Source organism: Diceros bicornis, chromosome 2 (genome assembly GCF_020826845.1).
Source record: "Diceros bicornis minor isolate mBicDic1 chromosome 2, mDicBic1.mat.cur, whole genome shotgun sequence".
NCBI classification, from domain to species: Eukaryota; Metazoa; Chordata; class Mammalia; order Perissodactyla; family Rhinocerotidae; genus Diceros; species Diceros bicornis.
In genome coordinates, this window is record NC_080741.1 from 16,490,327 (window position 1) to 16,513,226 (window position 22,900).

The 22,900-nt window shown below is 40.8% G+C and overlaps 2 protein-coding genes across 9 annotated transcripts in view; one reads left to right on the forward strand and one right to left on the reverse strand.

Annotated features, from left to right (window-relative positions):
- The window catches only part of STAG1 (STAG1 cohesin complex component), a 366,147-nt gene extending 355,824 nt beyond the window's left edge, over positions 1–10,323 (forward strand). For 2 of the 3 annotated variants that reach the window (XM_058552581.1, XM_058552562.1), the window contains 5 exons: positions 3,691–3,865; positions 6,052–6,162; positions 6,713–6,827; positions 8,123–8,203; positions 8,291–10,323. In XM_058552581.1, coding sequence (XP_058408564.1) covers positions 3,691–3,865; positions 6,052–6,162; positions 6,713–6,827; positions 8,123–8,203; positions 8,291–8,314 — 506 coding nt within the window. In that variant the 3' untranslated portion in view covers positions 8,315–10,323. The remainder of the gene's footprint in view (positions 1–3,690; positions 3,866–6,051; positions 6,163–6,712; positions 6,828–8,122; positions 8,204–8,290) is intronic. The other variant, XM_058552570.1, reaches the window with a different exon arrangement.
- PCCB (propionyl-CoA carboxylase subunit beta) overlaps positions 1–22,900 on the reverse strand; it is a 128,236-nt gene that overhangs the window by 36,033 nt on the left and 69,303 nt on the right. For 4 of the 6 annotated variants that reach the window (XM_058552644.1, XM_058552635.1, XM_058552616.1 and 1 more), the window contains 5 exons: positions 19,833–19,940; positions 19,479–19,579; positions 18,993–19,091; positions 17,904–18,003; positions 16,588–16,904 (listed from right to left, as the gene is read on the reverse strand). In XM_058552644.1, the coding sequence (XP_058408627.1) occupies positions 16,783–16,904; positions 17,904–18,003; positions 18,993–19,091; positions 19,479–19,579; positions 19,833–19,940 (530 nt within the window). In that variant the 3' untranslated portion in view covers positions 16,588–16,782. Of the gene's footprint in view, positions 1–10,218; positions 10,414–16,587; positions 16,905–17,903; positions 18,004–18,992; positions 19,092–19,478; positions 19,580–19,832; positions 19,941–22,900 lie in introns of those variants that run through there. The other 2 variants (XM_058552594.1, XM_058552605.1) reach the window with 2 other exon arrangements.

Genomic DNA, 22,900 nt, shown 5'->3' on the forward strand with positions numbered 1-22,900 from the left:
GTTCAAGCAAAAAGGTAGGAATAGACAAAGTGGGACAGAAAAGGGTCAAGGAAAAAGAAGTTAAAAGAGCATGGAACACTGCGGAAGATAGGCATGGAGAAAAAGAGGAATCAGTTATGAAGGTTTATAAAATTGATTCTATACCATAGTCCTTTAATACATTAAAATTTAAGATAGTCACAATGGTATTTTATCAAAATTCATCCTAATATAGGAGAGATTCTGGTAAATTGAGGCTAGTCCTCTGCAACAAACTGAATATATCAGAACAACTTTCCATTTCTACCACTTGGATGGATAATTTATTTTTTATTTATTTATTTATTTTTTTGGTGAGGAGATCTGCCCTGTGCTAACATCTGCCAATCTTCCTCTTTTTTGGCTGAGGAAGACTGGCCCTGTGCTAACATCTGTGCCCATCTTCCTCCACTTTATATGGGACGCCGCCACATATGGCTTGCCAAGCAGTGCATCCGTGCGCGCCAGGGATCCGAACCAGCGAACCCCGGGCCGCTGCAGCAGAGCACGCGCACTTAACTGCTTGTGCCACCAGGCTGACCCTGGATAATTTATTTTTTGTACATTAAAATAATGATTGCCAAATCTGGTTTCATAACCCTTATGGACTGTGGGGAACAGGGAGTTGAATTGTCATGAAAATGTGATCAATAGTAGATATTCCTATATCAAAAAGGCTAAAAATTGCTTTATTAAAATAAAGCATTACTCTTTTAACTAAGAGAAAACTCAAATGCTTATTTCCTCAATCTTCCCCCTTCTCCATGCTTCTTCTAATAAATATTCTCCAAACCAAGAGAGGAGGGCAGTGATCTAAATCCTGCTCCATTGCTCCTTTTTACAACCTTCTATTTACCTTTCAGCATCTCACCTCTGCTGCCTAAAAAATAGTGACTCATCAAAGATTTTGCTAAATCTGTGGCAAAATTAATTAGAATTTAAATCTAATTTTTCTCTCATCATTGGGGAGGCAGTATTGACGATTTATGAAGACTACAAACTCTAAAATCAAAGTTTTAGAATTCAGACTTGGCTTTGTCATTTTTCAGCTATGTAACCTTTGAGCATGTTACTTAACCTCTCTAAGCCTCAATCACTGATCAAATGAAGGATGATCAGAGTACCTATCCTGTCAGCTATTGTGAATATTAAATGAGATACTCCAAAAAAAAACACTTAGTACACACAGTGCTTACTTAGCACAGTGCTTTTGGTAGCATTTGATAAGTGTTAGCTGCTGTTGTCAGAATGTCATCATCATCATCCTATAGTAATGCCTCTTATCTAGCATCATTCAGTGGATTAGGCTGAATGTATATTTCAAAGAGAATAAAAGATTTGAAAATATTATAGAATTAATGTTCAAGTTTAAGATTTCCTTTCAAGTTTCATGTGTGGGACGTAAAATCTTTTTGGGTCCAGAGAATTAAAATTCAAAACTCTGTACTGTAGCATCCTGAACTTTTTCTCTAAAGAATGACTCCCGTTGTTTCCTTTTGAAAATGCCTTCTAGAACAGCCTCTATCAGGGTGCTCCACAAATATATATATGTGTATATATATTTTTTTCCTACTCACAGCTTTTCATAGTTGTAATATTCATATTAGCTAGCATTCATCAAATCCTTGCCATGTACCAGGAATGTGTTTTATGTGCATTATATTGTTTAATAATTTACTTGACTAATATTTGTAAAGCACTTTAGGTCAATCTCTAGCATATAGTAAATGCTTTATAAATCAACTCTGAGTTCAACACTAATATCCAGATTTTACACAAAAGAAACTAAGGCTTAGAGAATTTAAATAACCAAAAAAAAAATTTCACTAATGAAGCAGTCAGTATTATCAGCTTCAGGACTAAGAGAAGCATATATGGACCAGATAACCTAATTTGGTAATTAAGTTGCAAAAAAGAAAATGTGCTCTATGTTAGTTTGAAATTTACCCAGTGACTAAAGTAGGTTATGTGCCCAGAACCTTTAGACTGCAGTTTCATCTGTTTGGGATGAAGATGAGAGAGCTTTGCAAGAAGTGTTTCTGAGGAATCTTTAGGGGTTAGGAGGGATTGCTTCAAGAAGAGTGAGTTCTTCCTGAAGTTACTCATTCAGTAAATCTTTACCAAGCACCTTCCTAAGAACTCCAGCTAGATGCTGGAGATATGGTATTAATAAAAGAGCTCTTAGTACAGATGAGGAGACAGAGAAGCAGGCAATTTCAGTTCAGCATGGTAAGTGCTCTGATGGGCCAAAAAGGTTCTCTGGGAACATACAGGGAGTGACTAAACTTGTAACAAATTGGGAAAGATTTTCTGGAAAAGATGACATGTAATTAGTAGAGAGCTGAAAGATGCGTTTACCAGGTTAAGAACCTTTTGATACTATTCTTATGATCATAAAATTTTAAGTGTGGCAGAGAATAAGGTTTGAATTAAATGTTGAATTAAAAGTGGAATGAATAAAAGAAGATGAAACATATCCTTGCTGATTAACTAAGAAGAGATTCAGTAGTAAACTTCAGGTTGGTAGAATGACCTTACAATTGGTAGGTATTTCCAGAGACAAAAGCCAACAGAATGTATATATGTGTCTGACAAAATTTTGGAAACCTGAGAAATACTACACAGAGAGATGGAATGCTTGATGGCTAATGAGGAACCTAACATGCATACATCTCTGAAGCTTAATGAGGGAGGAAGAACAATAGGATTGATATTATACTTTGTGATTATAATTCTTCAAAAGGAAAAACATAGCAGTAATACTTTTTTAAGTCATCTCATATTAAGAAAATAATTTAGAATTTTTATAGGTAGAAACTTTATGTAATATTTTATCAGGCTATAGTTTAGGTATGCAAATAATGCTTTAATCTGCTCAAATCTTTGTAAATGATCTTCAGAAGAAGGAAAGAATAGTTCCTCGTCCCTTGAAGAAACTTACATCTAATTACGGAGATAACATATACACATGACAAATCACCTGCCAGTGCAGAACAGTGTATAATTAAGTCCTAAGTGAGCAGGAATGATTCTATTTCCTCTATAAGTTAAGAGAATAATTGAGGGGTGGCTGGGGTGATCAGCGAAGGCTTCCCTGAAGAGGTAGAACTTGGAGGCATGAAAACAGTGAGCTGTCAACCCGTCCCTACACGTATGACCTTGCAAAAAGAGTTATGTCTCTGGTGACCAGTGTCCAGTTGTGCAACGGGATTTGCTGATTTCTCAGTAAAAGCCAGCCAGACTTTAAGCGCTGCTGCCTGGGGCCCTTGTAAGGCCCAGTAAATAGGCCCTTTATTGTTTGAGCAAAGGAAGGTTAGAGAGGTCTCTGGCCCCATTCTTCCCTTTATATAGTGAATTAATCCTTAGAGATGGAGGGACTTGGAAGAGATGATAATGTGAGGATAGCTAATATTTGATGGTTACATACATTACCTCATTTAATCCTTACAAATCTATGAGGTTAGGTATCTAACCTAACTGATATCTCCATTTTATATATGAGAAAACTGAATTTTGGAAGTTTAATAACTTACATAATGTCACACAAGTGAGTGGTGTAACTGGGATTCAAATGAGGCAGTCTAACTCCAGAGCCGTGCTCTTCAAGTCTATGCTGTAACTTCTACCAGAGTTCACCCAGGATATTCTGTGACTCTAACTGGAATTTTACAGATGAAAATCTGGATAATACATGGCTGAACAGGACTGACACCATGATTCAAACTCCTGGCCCCTTGCCAGCACCACAGCTCACTTCCACTGTACTGCGGGAGAATAGCCGGCCCATGGGAGAGCAGATTCAGGAACCTGAGTCTGAACATGGTTCTGAACCTGACTTTTTACACAAGTAAGTAGTAAAAATTTGTTTCTTTGGCATAAAACTTTTAACTGTTAAAGAAAGAAGAACTCTATTTGTTCATCAGAGCATATTACTGGTCAATTCATGAGAAAACACCACCACAAATAGAGGTTAAATAATTTATATTAGAAGATGTATAAAAAGTCTGCAAAGACTTGTGGATATCAGTTCCTCAAAGTCTGGAAACCTTTAAATCATGGTGTCTCACTAAGTGCTGATTTCAGTTGGAGTTTGCAGATTATTGGGCAAGTCTGTTTCTTCTCAGGGATTTGCCGTGAAGACATGCAGGTTACTTCCTTGGCAGGAGAGCATATGAGAGTCTCTGCTAAGGTTGTTACTAGTCTGAACACCAGGTAGACTAGGTATTACTTTTATCATCCATTTAATTAATAGTACTTTATCTTGGTTAATTTTATATTTTGAACTTAAACTGTTTGTGGATTAAGAATTAAGATATTTAATAAATCCTGAGAATAGTTGCCCTTTCGCTAAGAGAGAATCAAGGTCTTACCTTTTCCCACACTAGCAATTAAAATGTTCTCTAGTACCAGGGCTCTGAAAATTGTGGAAAAGGCAAGAGTGGTGGCATGACTTTTGCTGTAAAAAATATCTTAACTTTTTGTTGTTTTTCATCCAACTCTGAAATCTCTTAGCTCTCCACTTTCATTTCTATCCCTATTGAGGTAATGCTATCAGTTGCTCTGCTGGATGAGAGAATTCTCACTTGTACTCCACAAATTTAGCAGGTTGAAAATGGAAAGAGGCAGTGTTAGAAGTATTCAGATCCTGGGTTTTTATAAGGCATCTTTGCTCTGAAGATCTGCCTTTCCTCAAAGCTGAAAGGATAATCATTGTTAGCCATTGCATAACTGGGCATTCTTAGAGGGTGGTTTGCCTTATGACCAGCATTCCCACTCCACTTCCTACTGGGTGGGTTCCTCCTTAGAGCAGCCTGCCTTGCTTCCTTGACATTACCACTTGTCAGTCCTTCCTGGCTGTGATCCATCTTCTTTTCCCTGCTATAGGTTTATAAGTTTAATCAAGGTGGTAGCCCCGCATAAGACAGCTGTTTTAGAGAACTTCATGCAACAGATTTTATCTACTAAAAATCATTAAAGTTTACATCCTATAAAATTCCTAAGAGGCATGTTTATGCAAGTGTCCGTGTGCCAATAAATATAGAGTACATGTGAAGATTTGGCCCAGCATGCACCTGACTCTAAATCTCCTCCAAAGGACTGAGAAAAAATGTGTTATACCCTTCCTTGTTTGACTCTGGAGCACTCTGAGCCACCAGCCACCATCATTTCTGTCCCTTTGGGGACTGGCTGTGAGGAACATTTGTGAGTAGGGCAACAGCTGGATACAGTGATCTGAGGAGTGCTCGTTTGACAAGGATTTGGGGAACGATGTTAATAATTTAAGTACCTGTAAGGGAAGAAAAAGTTTTCCTCAACCTTAGGGTCACTAGCTGGGTCTGAAAATTAAACTGACAAAGACAGATTAACAGGAGAAAAGCATACACATTTTATTGAATTTTTACATGTACATGAGAGATTTCACAAGAGAATGAAGACCTGAAGAAGTAACCAGAGGAGGAAGTTTTTATACCTTTTAGACAAAGAAACAATAAAATTGTGAAGAATTGATAAGACAAAGAGGTTTGGACTAGAGATAGTCCAACTAGGACTAAGGAGTCCTTGTCTTTCTTAAGTAGGAAGATAAAGCTTAGTTTCACAAGGTTTGCAGATTCCTCTGGTGCCATCTCTAGGCTGATAAGAGTCTGTCTCCAGTAAAAGGAGAATTTATTTCCTGCCTTTAGGCAGAAATGGGGGAACTTTTTCTGCACTTAGCGCATAATTGCCTGCAGCTCAAAATAATTTTTATCTCAAAGAGGCATATCTTGGGGTGACATATTCTGGTTTCCTTCACACCTAACAACTAGCCACAGCTTCTCTTAGAGACTTAGGGATCTCTTTGGGCAATTACTGCTATTTCTGCAAAGGGAGATCCTTGGATACAATGATCTCACCCTTGGCCCTGGAATAAATCCAGCTAACTCCCCCTACGTGAGAATTAGGCCAGCCAACTGTGGCCTTCTTGGCATGGGACTGATTAGCTAAAATTCATTATCTGCTGCCACAAAATGAATAATAGTACCTACCCTCTCTTAGTCCTCAGATGCAGATCTCTTGGTTAGGCCAGCCGAAATTAGAAGACTTAAGTCGGAAGGACAGAACAGGAATGAACTACATGAAAGTGAGAACTGGAGTAAGGCATGCCGTGTAAGTGTTACGAGTGTCACAAGAACACAGTGGCTATGTGATGCTGGTCATTTTGTGGAATGACTTGAGTTTCTCTGATGTTTGGTCTTAGGAGTTAAAATCATAATTCAGGATACACTATGCAGCATAGGATGGGAATGGAGGGCATGGGCTCTCAAAGCTTTCAGCGTTTAAATTCTAGTACTGCTACTTGCTAGCTGTGTGGCCTTGGGCAAGCTCTAAAACCTCTGTGCCTCACGTTCCTCCTTTGTAAAGTTGGGATGATAGTACCAATCACTTAGAGTTTGGGGAATTGACACATAGCTAAATAAATGTTAGATACTATTGTTGCATTTAAATTATACATCCTTCTGATGAGTTGAGATGCAATCTTGAGTGAACCAAATGAATGATCCTTAATTACCTTAGAGGTCAGTATCATAATTTGTGCAGTGTATAGGTTGTAATTGGAAGGTATGCTTTCATCGGTTAGAAGACCTAATGTAGGAGAGAGCCAGGACTCTAAATTTGACGAGTCTGAACAGCTTTCTGACTGCTTTTTCCTTATCAGTCGGGGCCTAATGGAGGAAGATGCTGAGCCCATCTTTGAAGATGTGATGATGTCATCCCGGAGCCAGTTAGAAGATATGAATGAAGAATTTGAAGACACCATGGTTATTGATCTGGTAAGGAAATTCCATACATTTTTCTTCTGTTAAAACATGTGAAGGTATTGGTGTAAGATGATGCTTTTGTTTTCAGAACCCTGTGGGAGGAGGAGTAAGGTGGAGAGGAGAGGAGGCGGGGCTAACATTGACCAGCAGTGGGCAGGGCCAACGTAATGCTTGTGGGCATTTGGATGAGCTTGTGTGTATTTTAAGCCTGCTTTCAAAGCAGTCAGATTTTGAATTCTGACAGTAACAGGAACTGGTTCCTTCTTGAAAAAGAGCTCACACTGGATCTGTCTTTCAGTATAGCATATGCATCTGGTCTCTTCTACTTTATTTAGAGTCTGACAATATGCACTGTGCTCCAGTATTAACAACCAAATGCAGAAAATAGACCTTATTTTCAGTGTGAAAAGACATCTTTGAAGTAAGGAAATCTGAATATGGACTAAGTGTAGGTGATATTAAGAAATTATTAACTTTGTCAGGAATAGTAATACATAGTGGTTATGGTTTTTTGTTACATTTATTGAGATAACATTGGTTTATAACATTATATAAATTTCAGGTGGCTAGAAGTCTGAGATCCAGGTGTCAGCAAGGTTAATTTCATTCTGAGGCCTCTCTCCTTGACTTGTAGGTGGCCATCTTCTCCCTTTGTCTTCACATGATCTTTCCTCTGTGCATGTTTCCTCTTCTTATAAGGACACGAATCATATTGGATTAGAACCCACCCATATGACCTCCTTTTACCTTAATTACCTCTTTAAAGGCCCTATCTCCAAATAACAGTCACATTCTGAGGTACTGGGGTTAGGACTTACACATATGAATTTGGGGGGGACATAAATGTAGCCCATAACATTCTGCTTTGTATGTTTTAAATTTTCCATGAGATCATGTCACTCCAATGTGTAACCCCCCTCTTCCCAGCCCATCACTAGCTTTCTATCTTCCTGCTTTGGGGAATTCAGTGAAGTTTTGTCACCTAGTGTTTGATCAATTTTATAACTATTCCATGACTGAAAGATATGTTCTATGTTTATAGGCCCAAAAATTTATATGCATTTACATGTTCAATTTATTCATAATTTGAAAGCCTCTTTTTTTGTCTAAGTGATAATTAAAAGCCAAATGCACTGTTAATTTATTTTAATGTATGTTCCATATAATAGCCAGATTCTTTTCCTTTCAAAATTGACCCCTAACAGTTCTGTATTATTTATGATATCTTCAGAAATATTAGCAGCTTATTATCACAGTTCATTGTCTTAATGTATCTCAGGAAAAAATTAACTGGCTTCTCTTTCCAGCCCCCATCAAGAAATCGGCGAGAGAGAGCTGAGCTGAGGCCAGATTTCTTTGATTCTGCAGCTATCATAGAAGACGATTCAGTAAATGTTAAATTATTATTGCTTTTTATTTATGGTTTCTGGGTCTTGTTTTTGCATGAAGTTAATAATTCTGTTTCATTTTTCTAGGGATTTGGAATGCCTATGTTCTGAAGTCTGAAGAAAATTTACAAATCTGGAACTCTATTATTTAGAGCTAGAGGCCTATATACTGTGATAGCTTGTATGGGGAGAAAACACTTTTGATGTGATCTGATTTGTTTTTTAATCAAATGATTGAGGTCAATCCCTTTTTGCAGTGACAGAGAGGAGCATGTAAATTACCCAAGGGAATGTTGGTGAATGTCACTTCAGAAAGACTGACCTGAAAAATCATTTGTGTCCTAATATTGGACTTACCCCAATACAGATGTGTGTGTTTTTCTGGAGGGAGGAAGAAATTTTAAATTTTTAAAACAGCTGTCAAGATAAACACTGTTATACACCTGTTTTATGAAAACTCAGCATTGAGTAAAAAGAATATTTTTAACTTTATTTTCCTGTTGTACAATTTAAAACCCGTTTTAACATTTTGCCTTTTTATGTTTTAAAAGCTAACCATTTTTATTAAACCTATGAGTAAGCAGCTCATCCTAATTGCCGAAGAGTGTTTTGGAGCTCACTGGATTTGGTTGACCTTGTGGAATATAGAAATATGGTGGAGCAGAATATTGACAAGCTAAGATGAAATTCTGACCGTGCATCTCTGCCAAAAACCACACACCCTCTGTGGATATGGATATGAATTCCCAGATTTTATATACTCTTGAATAAAAAGGTTTATTTTTATTTATAAGGGGGCATAAAATAAGAAATGTCCATGCAGCCATTTTTCCAACAGATGCTGTACACCGTTCATTTTATATAGAATAGGGAGATTCAAATACATTTTCTATTGGTATTTGTTCTGTGCATTTTTAGCAACTTCTACCAGCAAATAAAGTATTCTCAGTAAAACAAAAATGGTTCTCAAGTTACATCAATTTGCTGTTTTTACCACTTATTTCATGCCCTGCCAAATTCAAGTTACAGAGACTTCCGTTTTCTTAAAAAGATAATCATGAAGAACTCTTTTGCCATTCAAAAGTAATTTTAAGTGTAACATAACTGTGTCTACTTCCCATGCACTTAATACCCTTATGCGCTAATTTTGTGAATTAAGTTTACCGATTATAGAAGTATGTGCTGCATAGAAGTCTGTGCTTAGAGGGTGACGTTCCCAAGCTTACCTTGAAATACAGCTACATTTCAGTGTTAAATGTGCATATTAAGAATAATTCTTTGGAGGAAAGAAATTATGAATATTCAGGACAGCCTTGGATGGTTTAGAGTTACAGTCTGCTTAGACCTTTTATGACTTGCTGCTATTGCTTTAAAAAGCCCACTTAGTTTCTTCCTTTCTGATTTTTAAAGTAAGCCTCAGAATTTCCAAACCAATCCATCCACAGCTCTTTCTGGGCTGGTTTTTAAAGTAGCTGCAACAGAATCATGAGGCTTTCCCTTTTTACCAAAAACGAAAAGCATTTTTTAAAAAAAAAATCTGTGCACCCAATGATTATCTTCTGTGTGGGAAAGCAAAATGGATTATTTTATTCATCCTTTTAATAAATATACACAAAACAGATATTCTCAACATTTGTACAGTTCTGAAAAAACTTGGTTGCCGAAAATGTTTTATCTGCTAATTTAGCAATTCTTGGGCTCCAGTTGGGGGGCTGGGGTCTCACTTTCTTCTAGAAATGTGGGCTTCACTGGAAGTGAAGGGGCAGGAATGACTGGACTGTCGACCATGCCAGCCCTGCCTGCCTGTGGTTCTGGCCAGGGAGCAAGCCAGGAGATACCCTGGCACATGCAAAGAGTGATCCTTTGCTTGACAGTCTCATGTGGAAAACAGATGCTGACTTAGAATTGTGGACTACCATGCAACAAAAAAGGCTTAAATATCTACTCCAATGGGTTTCCAGTTCGGTTTGAAGTCAATCGAATTTTTGTATTTTCAGTGTCTCCTTGATTGGTTTTGCTAGTAATTCTGTAAATTGTACATTTGCAATATGAGGTTTTTTTCCTTTTGTACAATTTGAAACTGATGCTTCACCTTTCCTTTAATAAACTATTCAAAATCAGGCTTGTGGTAGTCATCCTATTGTTCTTACTAGGTAAAGCTTTAAAGAGATGATTTGCTGCTCTTGAGAGAGGTTGCTCGTTCCGATAATCTGTTAAATGATGGCAAAATTACTGTATTAGTAAGGTATTTTATTTTGTTTTCTTAAGCAAGCAGAAATTTAGGACTAGCTCATTAATTTTCTTTCATTCTTTGCATTTCCCATGAGAGAGTGGGTACGCCAAGTTGTCTGTCTGTGGTTCAAGAGGAAGTCTCTTGCAGGCTGAGTTTTGGAGGCAGCATTCAGGGACTATCCACTGGTCTGTAGCCTGGGTCCTTCCCCCTGCCCTAGATCCAGATCCTGGGCTTATGCATGGTTGCCCCCTAGCAGTGGCCCTTTAAAGACCACCTGGATTCTACATGGCCACAGAAGTGACAGTTTTTCTTGATAGTGGTGCCAGACATCAATCACTCTTAAAAAACTCATACCCTACACTTTATGGGCCGGGCCCTGACGTTTGGGCTGTGTTCATAAGATGATTGATAGTCTATCAAGTGTCTGCAGAAAAAGCAGGGATGCAGAGGATAAATGAGCAGGTGAGCTCTCCAGGCAGCCAGGGAGGGAGGGTGATGAGAATGGGTCTGTCTCCATAGCTGCTCATCTTGAAGGTTACAAGCTTATGAGACTAGACCAGGGCTTTCCCCGTGTGTGACTCTACCTTGGGACAAGCTTGCATATCTCCCAGTTATGACCTGACTGACTGTGACTATCTGGCCCTGTTCCCAGAAGAGTCCATCAAACAAGGAACAGTATCTTCATGGGAAACAAAGGCTTAGTGCCACTCAGGCTTTTCATATCAGACCAAACTCAGGTAAGGTTCTGTCGCTGTCATCCCTAAGTAAGTGCCTTGCCCTGTCAGGATCTCTCTCAATCAATCAGCTGTCACGTTTCGAAGGACAGCTTTCTGCTCCCAAGGATACATAAAGCAGGCATTTCTCACCATCCAGGACAATAGGGACATGGTCAGAACCTACCTACTAAGGCTGCCACATCTGCCCAGATGTGCTGGCCGGACTCCACAGAGGCCTCAGACTTAGGCACTGACCATTAAGTGGCCACAGCTCTTGCTTGGAATGGTGGAGGAGCTCCCATGCTGACAGAGGTGCACGAATGTGAGGACCAGTAGTTCTCATTTAAAGAATAAAGCCACAGCTCTCCAGAAACCCTTTGGAATCAGCAGGACATAAAATATTCACATCTGTCAAAGAGGTGAAGTCTAGGCTGGTTCAATAACACCATCAAGAGTGTTAACTCAGTGTATGGGTGAGTCTCCTTCACAGGCTTCTCTGATTGGGCAGACCACATCTAAAGCACCAGCATCAGTGCATCCAGAGGCAGAGAATTGGGCTGGGGAGACCAAGGCATGGTCAGAAGTGAAGCTGGAAGAACTTTTTGTAAATATAAGCACTTTCTAACAAGCACTGGAAGGCTGCATTGTGGATGTCCTCCCCATTACTCTAGCAACTCAAAAAGATGATTGGCCATCATGCATGAGGTAGAAAAGCTTTCCAAATTTACTAGCTCTTTGGGTTGAGACAAATCCAGTAGAGCAGACCCCACCTTCTTACCTCAACCCTTAGGAACTCATCCCAGCTACCTCATCAGTTGAGAGGCAATACTCACTCTGAATGGTTAGAAGACAGGTTTGGGGTTCAGACAAACCTACCTGGGTTCAAATCCCACCTTTACCACACATCAGCTGTGTGGCTTGGGACAAATTGGTTTACTTATTTGGGGCAGAAGCAGGTCCAGCAGGACACTCGCAGTGACTTCTAGCTCCACCACGACTCACCCCGTCTTTACCTGCTCTCAGGCTAAAGACAGACACTTGGCAGGGCTGAGTAAACCCAAGTCTTCTCTGGTTACAAGATTCCACATTTTTCTTTTTCCCCTTCAGGCAAGAATACCAGCTGGGAAAGGCATTCCTACATAGCAACCAATGAGAATACTCATTGCTACCATTCTCAAGGCATTCTGCAGTCCACAGAGACTGGTCTACTTGACAAAGCTTCCAAGGTCTTGCAGCTTCATGTTTCCTTGGCCACCAGCTTGGTTTTTGGATGACCTCCCCCACCATCTCTACTCCCAAGCTTTCCAGAAGCCTCTTGCCCAAGAGCTTTACTGGGCTGGTTCCTCTACTGCATAGCAGGCCCAGGCACAAGCCCTTCTCAGCGCCTAGATTTCACAACCTGATACAACACTTCTCGGACTCCTTCCTCCAAAAGAAAATTAAAAAACCACGAGCTTGTGTGTACTATTATTTTTATATGGACTATAGCACAGTCATCCCCCAAACAGTCCAAATCCTAGGTTGGCTGACCCCAAAAATTGGATTGGCCAGGCAATTTTAAGATGTTGAGCCACAAGCTAACCAACTTGCATGATTCCTTAGCCACGAGGCCTCTAAAAGCCAAGTAGTCTACCACCACTCCTTTCCCAGCTTCCAGTAGCTTACAGTCTTTCTTCTGGTCTGTACTAGGTGCCAAAAAGGAGTACCAAGAACCTCTGGCCAACATAGTCTCTGCCCCCTAGGAACTCATCACCTAGTTAGGAAGACAAAAATATGCATAAGGCAAAAAAAAAAAAGGCACAATCAGGTGCTTAAAAAAATACCTGCTATATGGGGCTGGCCCGGTGGCGTGGTGGTTGAGTTTGTGCGCTCCGCTTCTGGCAGCCTGAGGTTCACAGGTTCAGATATCGGGTGTGGACCTACGCACCGCTCATCAAGCCCCGCCTGTGGCAGGTGTCCCACATAAAGTACAGGAAAATGGGCACGGATGTTAGCCCAGGGCCAATCTTCCTCAGCCAAAAGAGGAGGATTGGCAACAGGTGTTAGCTCAGGGCTAATCTTCCTCACACACAAAAAACTACCTGCTATAAGTGGAAATCAGTTTGAGCTCACAAGCTGAGATGAACTAATAGAGAAGTCAGGCCCTTGAGCATGAGCAGATTGGAGCTACTTAGAGCAAGAGTGGTCCAAGATGGAGACGACAAGACTGTGGGCTCAGAAAACACTAAGCAAGGAAGGGAGGGACAAACTAGAACCTTCTATGTGGGCTAAAGACTTTGGAGAGGAAGGTAGTATCCACTGGAAGTGCTAGAGCAGAGGAATGCAACAACATCTGGACCTGGAATTAGTCTATTAGCTCAGAACAAGATTTCTGGCTTAGTGGGATGCCACAGAAAGAGACTAGTAGGGTGACTTGCAAAAGTACTCAAAGCCCAGGGGCCGGCCCGGTGGCGCAAGCGGTTAAGTGTGCGCGCTCCGCTGCGGCGGCCCGGGGTTCGCTGGTTCGGATCCCGGGCACGCACGGATGCACTGCTTGGTAAGCCATGCTGTGGCGGCGTCCCATATAAAGTGGAGGAAGATAGGCACCGATGTGAGCCCAGGGCCGTCTTCCTCAGCAGAAAAGGAGGAGGATTGGCGGATGTTAGCTCAGGGCTGATCTCCTCACAAAAAAAAAAAAAAAAAGTACTCAAAGCCCAGTTAGAATGGGAGATTCCTATTCTCCAATTGGAGAGGAAGAAAAATGCTCAAGAGAACTAAAAAAATAACTCCAAGGGCATAGCCTGGCTACCTGGAATGGTGGGGTGGCTGGTGGAAACAGGGAAAGTGGATGATAGACAGTCACATATTGGCTTGAGACAAGTTGAGCTTGAAGCAACATCCAACCAGTGCTTACAGACCTTTGGAGCTGGAAAAGGTAAAGGGAGGACTGGAAAAGGTGGAAAAGGGAGGTAAAGGGAGGACTGGAAAAGCTGGAAAAGGGAGGACCCAAGGCTACCACTGTAGAGAAAAGCACAGCCCATGGAGCACCCTGGAGTAGCACTCCACAGTTGGCCTTTATGCTGGAACCACTTAAAATCTCCAGTTCTGATACAACTGTTAATGCTTTACATACTCAGTAAAATCAAGTCAACAAGGATGGGGAAAAACTCTAAAGTGGTCTACAGACATAAACAAAGGACTCTGACTCTTTCAAATTGATATCATGACCACACAGTTACCAACCAAAGCAACTTGACTACATTGTACCTTCAGTTTAAAGACAGAACTACAAAACAAGACTACAAAAGTCTTGAACTTTACTTTAGAAGGTTTATTGTTGATGTAGTGGTTCTGAAACTTTTGTATTTATTGTAAGATTGAGTAAATGAGTAAAATATATTGAAGATAATGGGAGCCAGTTTTATTACTGTGAGAGAAGACAGACAGATATGGAATAGGGGAAGGCAAAGCAGAACCCATATGTTGGACTGGAATTAAAAGTTTCAGTATGAACTCATGATTTTAAAAATATATAATATATATACCTATTCCCCATATATATACATACACATATTTGTATAAATATTTCCTAGCTTGCTGAAAATACCTAGAAGCAATGACACCCCAGTATCAGTGCAAACATCTAGTGCCAATTTTATCTTCTAAATGACATCTACTAAAAGAAACCAGGGCTCTTGGTGAATTCACTGATTCCAGGGCTGGGCAAGGAAAATATAAGAGGAGCCTGGTACATTATTCTGTGTCAAAAAATAAAGAAGTGTGGAAAAAATTATTGTGACATTTCAAAAGGATGGAGGAACCAGCCTGACGGAGCACCCACTGGTCAAATCAGGAAATCCTGAGCATCAAAATAAATAACACATTAAATTTTAAAAGAATTCACCAGTCTGTATTTTTCCTTGATGGACCGATAAATATATTCATTCACTAAAACAAACATTTATGAAACACCTACTACATACCAAGCATAGATTTCAATTATGAATAATAAAAGGATCCCAATCGCAAGAAACTTGGGGTAGAGTATGGATGAGACAACGAGAAAAATGTAACAAACTAGTGTAACGTGAAAACTTGATGGTGATGGCATAGTAAGAAAAATAAACTATTCAGGAAAAAAAAAAAAAAAAAAAAAAAGAATCCATGAGCCTAAACTGATACTAAAAAACTTAAAACGGAAAGAGGAAGCTCTTCCTTCCAGTAGAGTACCAACTAATAAATGGAGACATAATGACAGGGTTAGAAATCCAACATCTGTTTACAGTCAACACAGAACAGCTGATTGAGGCAAGAATCATCAATGGATACTAAAAGTACTGGATAAAAGTTTGTTGACAGACAAGCTTAAAGAATGCTCCCTAGATTAGTTATTAATTACAAAGAGAAAATGGTAACTTTTACAGCCACCACCTTAACCAAATGATCAATTTCATCAATAATGGGAAAAATTATCATGTGCTTCCTAATGTGATACACAGAAAGAACCTCTTATGTATTAATCTTACCTGGATCTAAACATCCAGAAACAATCAGATAAATCCAAACAGAGAGACATTCTACAAAATAATTGGTGAACACTCTTCAAAAATGTCAATGTCATGAAAGACTAACAAGACAAGGAACCTTGTTTCCTAGGAAATAAACATTGACATTTTGGGGGACAAAGGGTCATGGTTCTGCAACTTACGCTCAAATTGGGTCAATAAAAATAATAATTATAAATTTATGGAAGAGCTAAAGCAAACATAAAAAATGTTAAGAACTGGAGAATCTAGGTGAAGGGCATACAATACAAGTCTTACAACATTTCTGTAAGTTTGAAAATTCCCAAAATAGATTTTTAAAATGCGAGAACAGAGGCCGTCCCCGTGGCTTAGTGGTTAAGTGCACGCGCTCCGCTGCTGGCGCCCCGGGGTTCGGATCCCGGGCACACACCCATGCACCGCTTCTCAGGCCATGCTGAGGCCGTGTCCCACATACAGCAACTAGAAGGATGTGCAGCTATGACATACAACTATCTACTGGGGCTTTGGGGGGAAAAAATAAATAAATAAAATCTTTAAAAAAAATAAATAAAATGTGAGAACATTTCTGGAAAGAACTTAATATAGGGTATTACACCTTACTGAGCATCTATTCTGCTAGACACACCCACACACAAAAAAGCAAACATCTCACTTAATCCTCAACAATTCCTGGAGGAATTAAAGATAGGGCATACTATTTAAAAGTAAAGAAACTGAAGCCTAAGCAGATAAGTACTTTGCCCTAAAAGCTTATTATCTCACCAATGGGAAAAAAATAATTCTGGGGGGGAAAAAGGAAAAGGTGTCAAATAAGGGTCAGCTCTAGGTGACAATACTATACTGTTTTCTTTGTAGTTTTCTTGATTTTTCAGATTTCTACCATAAAAAATGAAATTTATGCTCATAAAATACCAGTTAAGATTTTTAATAAAGCAAATAATTTTACAGTAAGGGACAAATGAAATCTTTCTGGAATTTAATAAACTTAGCCATTGCAAGTTATTACCGGTATTTGGATTCCCAGGTTTCATGATTGCAAATGGCAGGGATCAGTGTGAATGGCCAGGCAGTAATTAGCTCTTTGTTTCTTTTCATTTGATTCATTTACAATGGAATATTTGCATGTTTCCTCCAAGGACGCTGCACCTTCTTGCTGGCTAAGACATCCAAGTCACAGCAGATTCGGGCACGTGTAGAGGAAGGCTGGATGATGTCATCCACAAACCCTGGTGAAGCACAGAAAAGGAAGTAGATCATCTGCATCCTCAATGATGTCACTCCCCCAATCTTGTGCTTGTGTGCCTGGGCACCATCTCTGGGCCAACAGTGTGAGCAGGGCCCCACTTGATAAAAGAAGGGCTGGGCCCTGTGAACCCTCTTCTGCATCCCTTGCTCCTCTGGCAGGCCCTCAATTTCTGTCCTTGGAGCACTTGGCAAGAAAAGGAAAATTTGACCCCTCTCTGCCAAGATGAATTCGATGGGAAATAAAATTAAGAAAATACACTTGTATATTCAAAAATGGCTAAAATTCCTCAAATCCTTATATACAAGTTCTTCTGCAATGTGACTTTGCCAGTCCTCCCATCAAGAAGTGGGTTCTATTCCTTTACCTGGCCAACAGAATGTGGCAAAAGTAACACTATGTAACTTCCAAATCTAGGCCTCAAGGTGCCTGGCAGCTTCCCCTCTCACCCTCCTGCTCCCTCAGGATGCCACATCAAGAAGCGTGGACTAGCCTCTTTAAGAATAGGAAACCAAGTGGAGAGCGAGTCCAGCTGACAGCCAGCACCAACCACGTAAGTGAGGCCATCTTGGACTATCCAGCCCCACTCAAGCCACCAGATGACTACAGTTGCATGACTGATCCCAGGGAAGACCAGCTGAGCCTAGATCAAATCACTGACTCGCAGAACCATGATCAAAAAAAAAAAAAAAAGGTTGCTTTAAGCCACTGTTTTGGGGGTAGATTTTTAAACAGTACTAGGTAACTGGAACCACACTAAGAAATTTAGCCATTTCAGCAATGTTGTTTTGATCCTGGTTACCAAAGCAGCCTAGTACAGGCCCCATTGCCCTTAAGTGATGACTGCCCAGGGACAACCCAACCCTCACCAGTCTCCAGATTCAACTGTAAAGGCAAAAGGCAGCTATGTGAGACTTTTTGGAGTAAAAGAATGACCAAGTGCCCCCCAAAACAAAGCTGCCATCCCCACCACAGTCCCTACCTCTCACTGCTGCAGGAAAAGGGTTGGCAAACTTCTCAATATACTCTGCTTGAGCAGCTTCCACATTCTCGTGCCCTTTGAAGATGATCTCCACAGCACCCTGTCATGAGAGGAGTTAATGAACTTCGCTGGAGGTCCCAACTTGGGCAGACCTCCCTTAACTCCCTATCACTGTCTGTGGTTGTGAAATTTTGGTAAATCAAAGTGTACTGGAGAGAAGTGCCAGCTCCAGGTGCCAGGGCATAGAGGCAGGCACTGCCTGGAGTCAACCATCATGATTCCAGGGGCTGTGTGATGGGACACTCAGCTGTGGCCCCAATGACAGGCAGCCCAGGCAAAGTCAGCAGCTTGTCTCCCCAGATTCCAACCTACCCTCTCCAATTGCACTTATTCTTCTTTGAGGCCAAGATTTTTGGCCAATTTTCCACTATTAGATCCATGGTCCCCTGCATCAGGGGGAAGTAAAATGCTGTTTTCCTTTTTCATTATCCTGAGCCCTGAGTACACAATTCAGTGGCCAGAGAAGAACAGACTGAACTGCAAATGTAGAAGTATGAGGAACTGAAAGATGGGCCTTCACATCATAACCCCTAAACGTCAGCTCAGGGGGACCCCACGAGTTATCTGGTTTAATTCCAACAGCTATTTCAAAGCAGGAAAGAAGTGGGGAATAGGCTGAGCAGCAGGAAAGTACCTTACCCGGAGTCACTAGGGTCAGAACTACAGTTCAGCTTCTACGGGCTGAAAGGAGTAGCTCTGGGACCCTCCCTGGGAGATGAGACGTGGTTGGGGGGATGTCCAATCCTCCCAAAAGCTAGTTCAGCTGACTCAACCTTTTCCCCTTTATAACAATCTCAAAACCCACTCTGGGCCCCTCCCACGCTGAGCATGACGACACTAGCATGTGCCTGAAGTGAGAGTACAAGACAGGAGGCAGAGCTGGCCCTGGGGCCCCAGGAAGGAGACTTGCCAAGGTCTAGGCCTTAATGCTCTGGAGTCCTGACCCCGCTCCAACATTTCCCAGTTGTGCTCTGAGCTCCTGCTGGGAGAGTACTGGACCCAGGAAAAAGGAAAGCTAGAGGTCCTCACCTTTGCTCCCATGACTGCAATCTCTGCTGTGGGCCAGGCATAGTTGGTGTCACCACAAAGGTGCTTGGAGCTCATGACATCATAGGCACCACCATAGGCCTAGAACAGACCCAAATGCTGAATGTTACAGCCTGAGTCAACCAGATCATGTCCTGATGATCTGTCCTTTCCTCCTGAAAGACCCCAGGAAGCCAAATGAAATGAGGACGAAAAGCAAGAATAGCCCTCTTGGACTACTGAAGGCCCAACGTCTGTGAAGCCAGGGAGCCAGAGCAGAGAACACATGGGCGCAGCCCAGAGGCCTTTCACAGTTAATGTTCATTGTTTTTCCCAGCTGCTTCCAGTTCCCGAGACAACACGGACATCTCTGCGGGGTGTGTCTGCAAAGCTGTAAATGCTGTCCTCACGAGATCTTTTTTAGACCTCCAACAATGGCCATGCTGCTGGGAGTGAGTGGGCTCGCAGCTTCCAATGTGAGTTCCTCACCTTCCTGGTGATGACTGTGACTTTGGGCACAGTTGCCTCAGCAAATGCGTAGAGAAGCTTGGCGCCATGCCGGATGATGCCCCCGTATTCCTGTGCTGTGCCTAGGTCATGAGGAAGAGTTACCAGATACCCACAAAAGTCCTCAAAAGGCTTGCCTGCCACTCTCAGCTGTGCAGACTTCCCCTGCTCCCCAAAGGGCCAGGAGAGGGCCACCCCTTACACAGCCCCATCTTCTAGACACCCAAAATATGGAGAAGTCACTTAGGGAAATTTTGCAAGAAGATCTCCAAATAAAGTGGGTGCCTCACTGGGCAAAACCACCTCTCCTGGCCCCCACCTCTGTCAGTGACTTACCAGGCAGAAAGCCAGGGACATCAACAAAAGTGATGAGTGGAATATTGAACGCATCACAGAATCGGACAAAACGAGCTCCTTTCACAGATGAATTAATATCCAAGCATCCTATAAAGAGAGATTATCCATGCTGAGCTTATGAGCAATTCCTAGTTCCACCCACAATGGAAATGTGCCCTCAGCAACCATCCAGAGCTGGTTTCTATGGAGGTACCAAGTCTCCTCATCAGACAATGGTAAAGAAGAACCCTCACACTCCAGGAAAATCAGGGAAGTCAGGAGAACCCACCTGGCACTGGCCAAAGAGGGCCCAGGAGTGGCCTCAGCCTCAAGGACTCTCTTGCTGGGAGCATAGCCAGTAGGGGTGGCCAGGCTCTGCCTTGTAAACTGAAGGACTGCTGCCATCTGAGGCACAGCCTGGCTTACCCTGGTGGAACCAGCAGTGGGAGGTATCATTCAGAGGTTAGTCTTCGCAAGTCCCCGTAGCTTAGAATCATATTCTAGCTCCACCAATTATAGCTATGTGTCCCTGCGTAATTACTTTACCTTTCTGAGTCTGAGGGTCCTCACCTACGAAGTAAGGATGTTATTACCTCCTACCATAGTTGTAAGGATTAAAAGAGATGGTATTGTAAAGTGGCACAGAGTAAAGAGTTCAATTACTAGTAAATCTCTCTTCCTAAAAACCGTTCCCAACATATTCTTTGAGGCCAGCATTAGCCTGATACCAAAATGAAATAAGGACATTATAAGAGAAGAATGCAGACCAAAATCCTTCATAAACATAGATGCAAAAATTCTTAAGATATTATCAAATCAAATCCAGCAATATATAAAAACACTAAAGCATCATGACCAAGTGGGATTAATCCCAAGAATTCAACGTTGATTTAATATGTGAAAACCAATGGAATTATTAAATAAAGGAGAAAAATCATATGGTCATCTCAATAGATAGAGAAAAAAACATCTGAAAAAATTCAATATGCATTCTTAATTAAAAACTAGTAGTAAACTTGTAATATAATGGAACTTCTACTAGCTGATAAAGATTATCTACAAAAAAACATTAAAAAAATGTTTAATTACATTAAAAAAAAAAAGAACAAAATTGGAAGACTTATACTAGCTGACTTTAAGACTTACTTACAAAGCAGGGTTTCGCAACCTTGGCACTATCTACATTTTGGACTGGACAATTCTTTGTTGTGGGGGTTTGTCTTGTGCATATAGGATGTTTAATGGCATCCCCGGCCCCTACCCACTAGATGCCAGTAGCACACCCCCACCAACCCCACCTGTGACAACCAAAAATGTTTCCACCACTGCCAAATGTCCCCAGGATACCAAAATTGCCCCAGGTTGAGAACCACTGAGAACTACAAAGCTACAGTAATCATGACAGTATGGCATAAGCATAGAGGTAGACAAAAGCAACAATGAAACAGGATAGATTGTGAAGAAATAGACTCAGACAACTAACTTTAGACCAGGCACCAAAACAATTCAATGTGGAAAAGAAGTCTTTTTAACAAATGGTGATGGAACAATTAAATATCTGTATGGAAAAAATGAATGTAGACTCCTGTTTCACTCTATAAACTGTACACAAAAATTAATTCAAAATGGATCATATATCTTAAAACTCAGACTACAGAGCTCCTAGAAAATAATACAGGACTATCTTTGCAATCTGTAGGAAGCAAAGATTTCTTGGACAGGACACAAAAAATTCTAATCACAAGTAAAAACATCAATAAATGGGACTATCAAAATTTTTAAATAATATGACTCAAAAGACACCATTAATTAACTGAATAGGCAAGTCACAGACCAGGAAAAAAATATTTGCAATATGTATATCTGACAAAGGACTCATCCAAAATATATAAAGAACTCTAGAAATCAATAATGAAAAGAGAAACAACTCAAAAAAAAAAAAAAATAGGCAAAACTTCCCTCTTGCCAAATGCATTTTGCAGATGACAGAAATGTTCCACATCTTGTATTGGACGGTGATTACAAGGTTGTATACAACTGTCAAATTGTCAAAACCCATCAAAACGGGAACTTAAAAGCTGTACATTTTATTGTGTGTAAATTATAACTCAATAAAAAAAATTCTTTTAAATCTCCCCTCCTCCCTCTCTATTCAAAGTATATGTTAATGACCTGAAATAAAGAATCTGAATGATGAGTCCCAAGATGAAGACAATTCTAAATTAAGAAACTGCAAAAAGTACAAAAAGGCTAGGATAAAAACCAAACTGAAAAAAAGATGAGCTGTGACAACCAAAACAAAATGCAACCGTTAGGGAAATTAACACAGTCAGAAATGGAAAACCTGTGGCCCTGAGCTGCCATGGAGTGGGCCGCAGGTCGAGGGGCTTGGCCTTATCAGGCTTTCCCAGGCCTGTCAGAGTGCCTGGCATCCAGAGTGCCCAATGAGCCCTGGCTAATTCCTACAAAGAAAAAATGAGAACCAGAATTGAGGCCTCCTCTGTGAGTCTCTGAGGCTGCCTTTTAGTAACAGAGAGGCAATGAACAAGTCAATGAAATGAATGAGGCTTTCTTCAAAAAAGCAGTGATGTACTGAACTTCCATACCTTGCCACTCCATAAACATCAAAAAGAATTACTGAGTCAAGAAAGAGGGAAGTCAAGGAACCACAACGGAACCAAGTATTCAGACTCCAGCCAGAGCTGGGGTGTACCCCTGGGGTAGACATCCTAGCATTTGTAGATAAAGTTCCCAGGAGAAGCCAGCAGTTTCTTAAAAAGCAGGCTTGTGAAAGTCAATTTCTGCTACAGGGCACCAGAACCTGCAGATACAGTCACGGGACAAGAAAGATCTTTCAGCAGACAGGAAATCATGTCAAGCACACACTAGGAGGAAGAACTGCAGGGATAAGTCAACAGGTGAGAACCTACTGTAGGAACAAAATGCATTTTCAGTATGTGTCTATTCCTAAACACTTTTTCTAAAAAAAAAAATAGTGGAGTAGGCAGCTCCAAGCTCCTGTCCTCCAAAAGAAACATCAAAAAATAAGCAGAGACTGTCAAAACCAA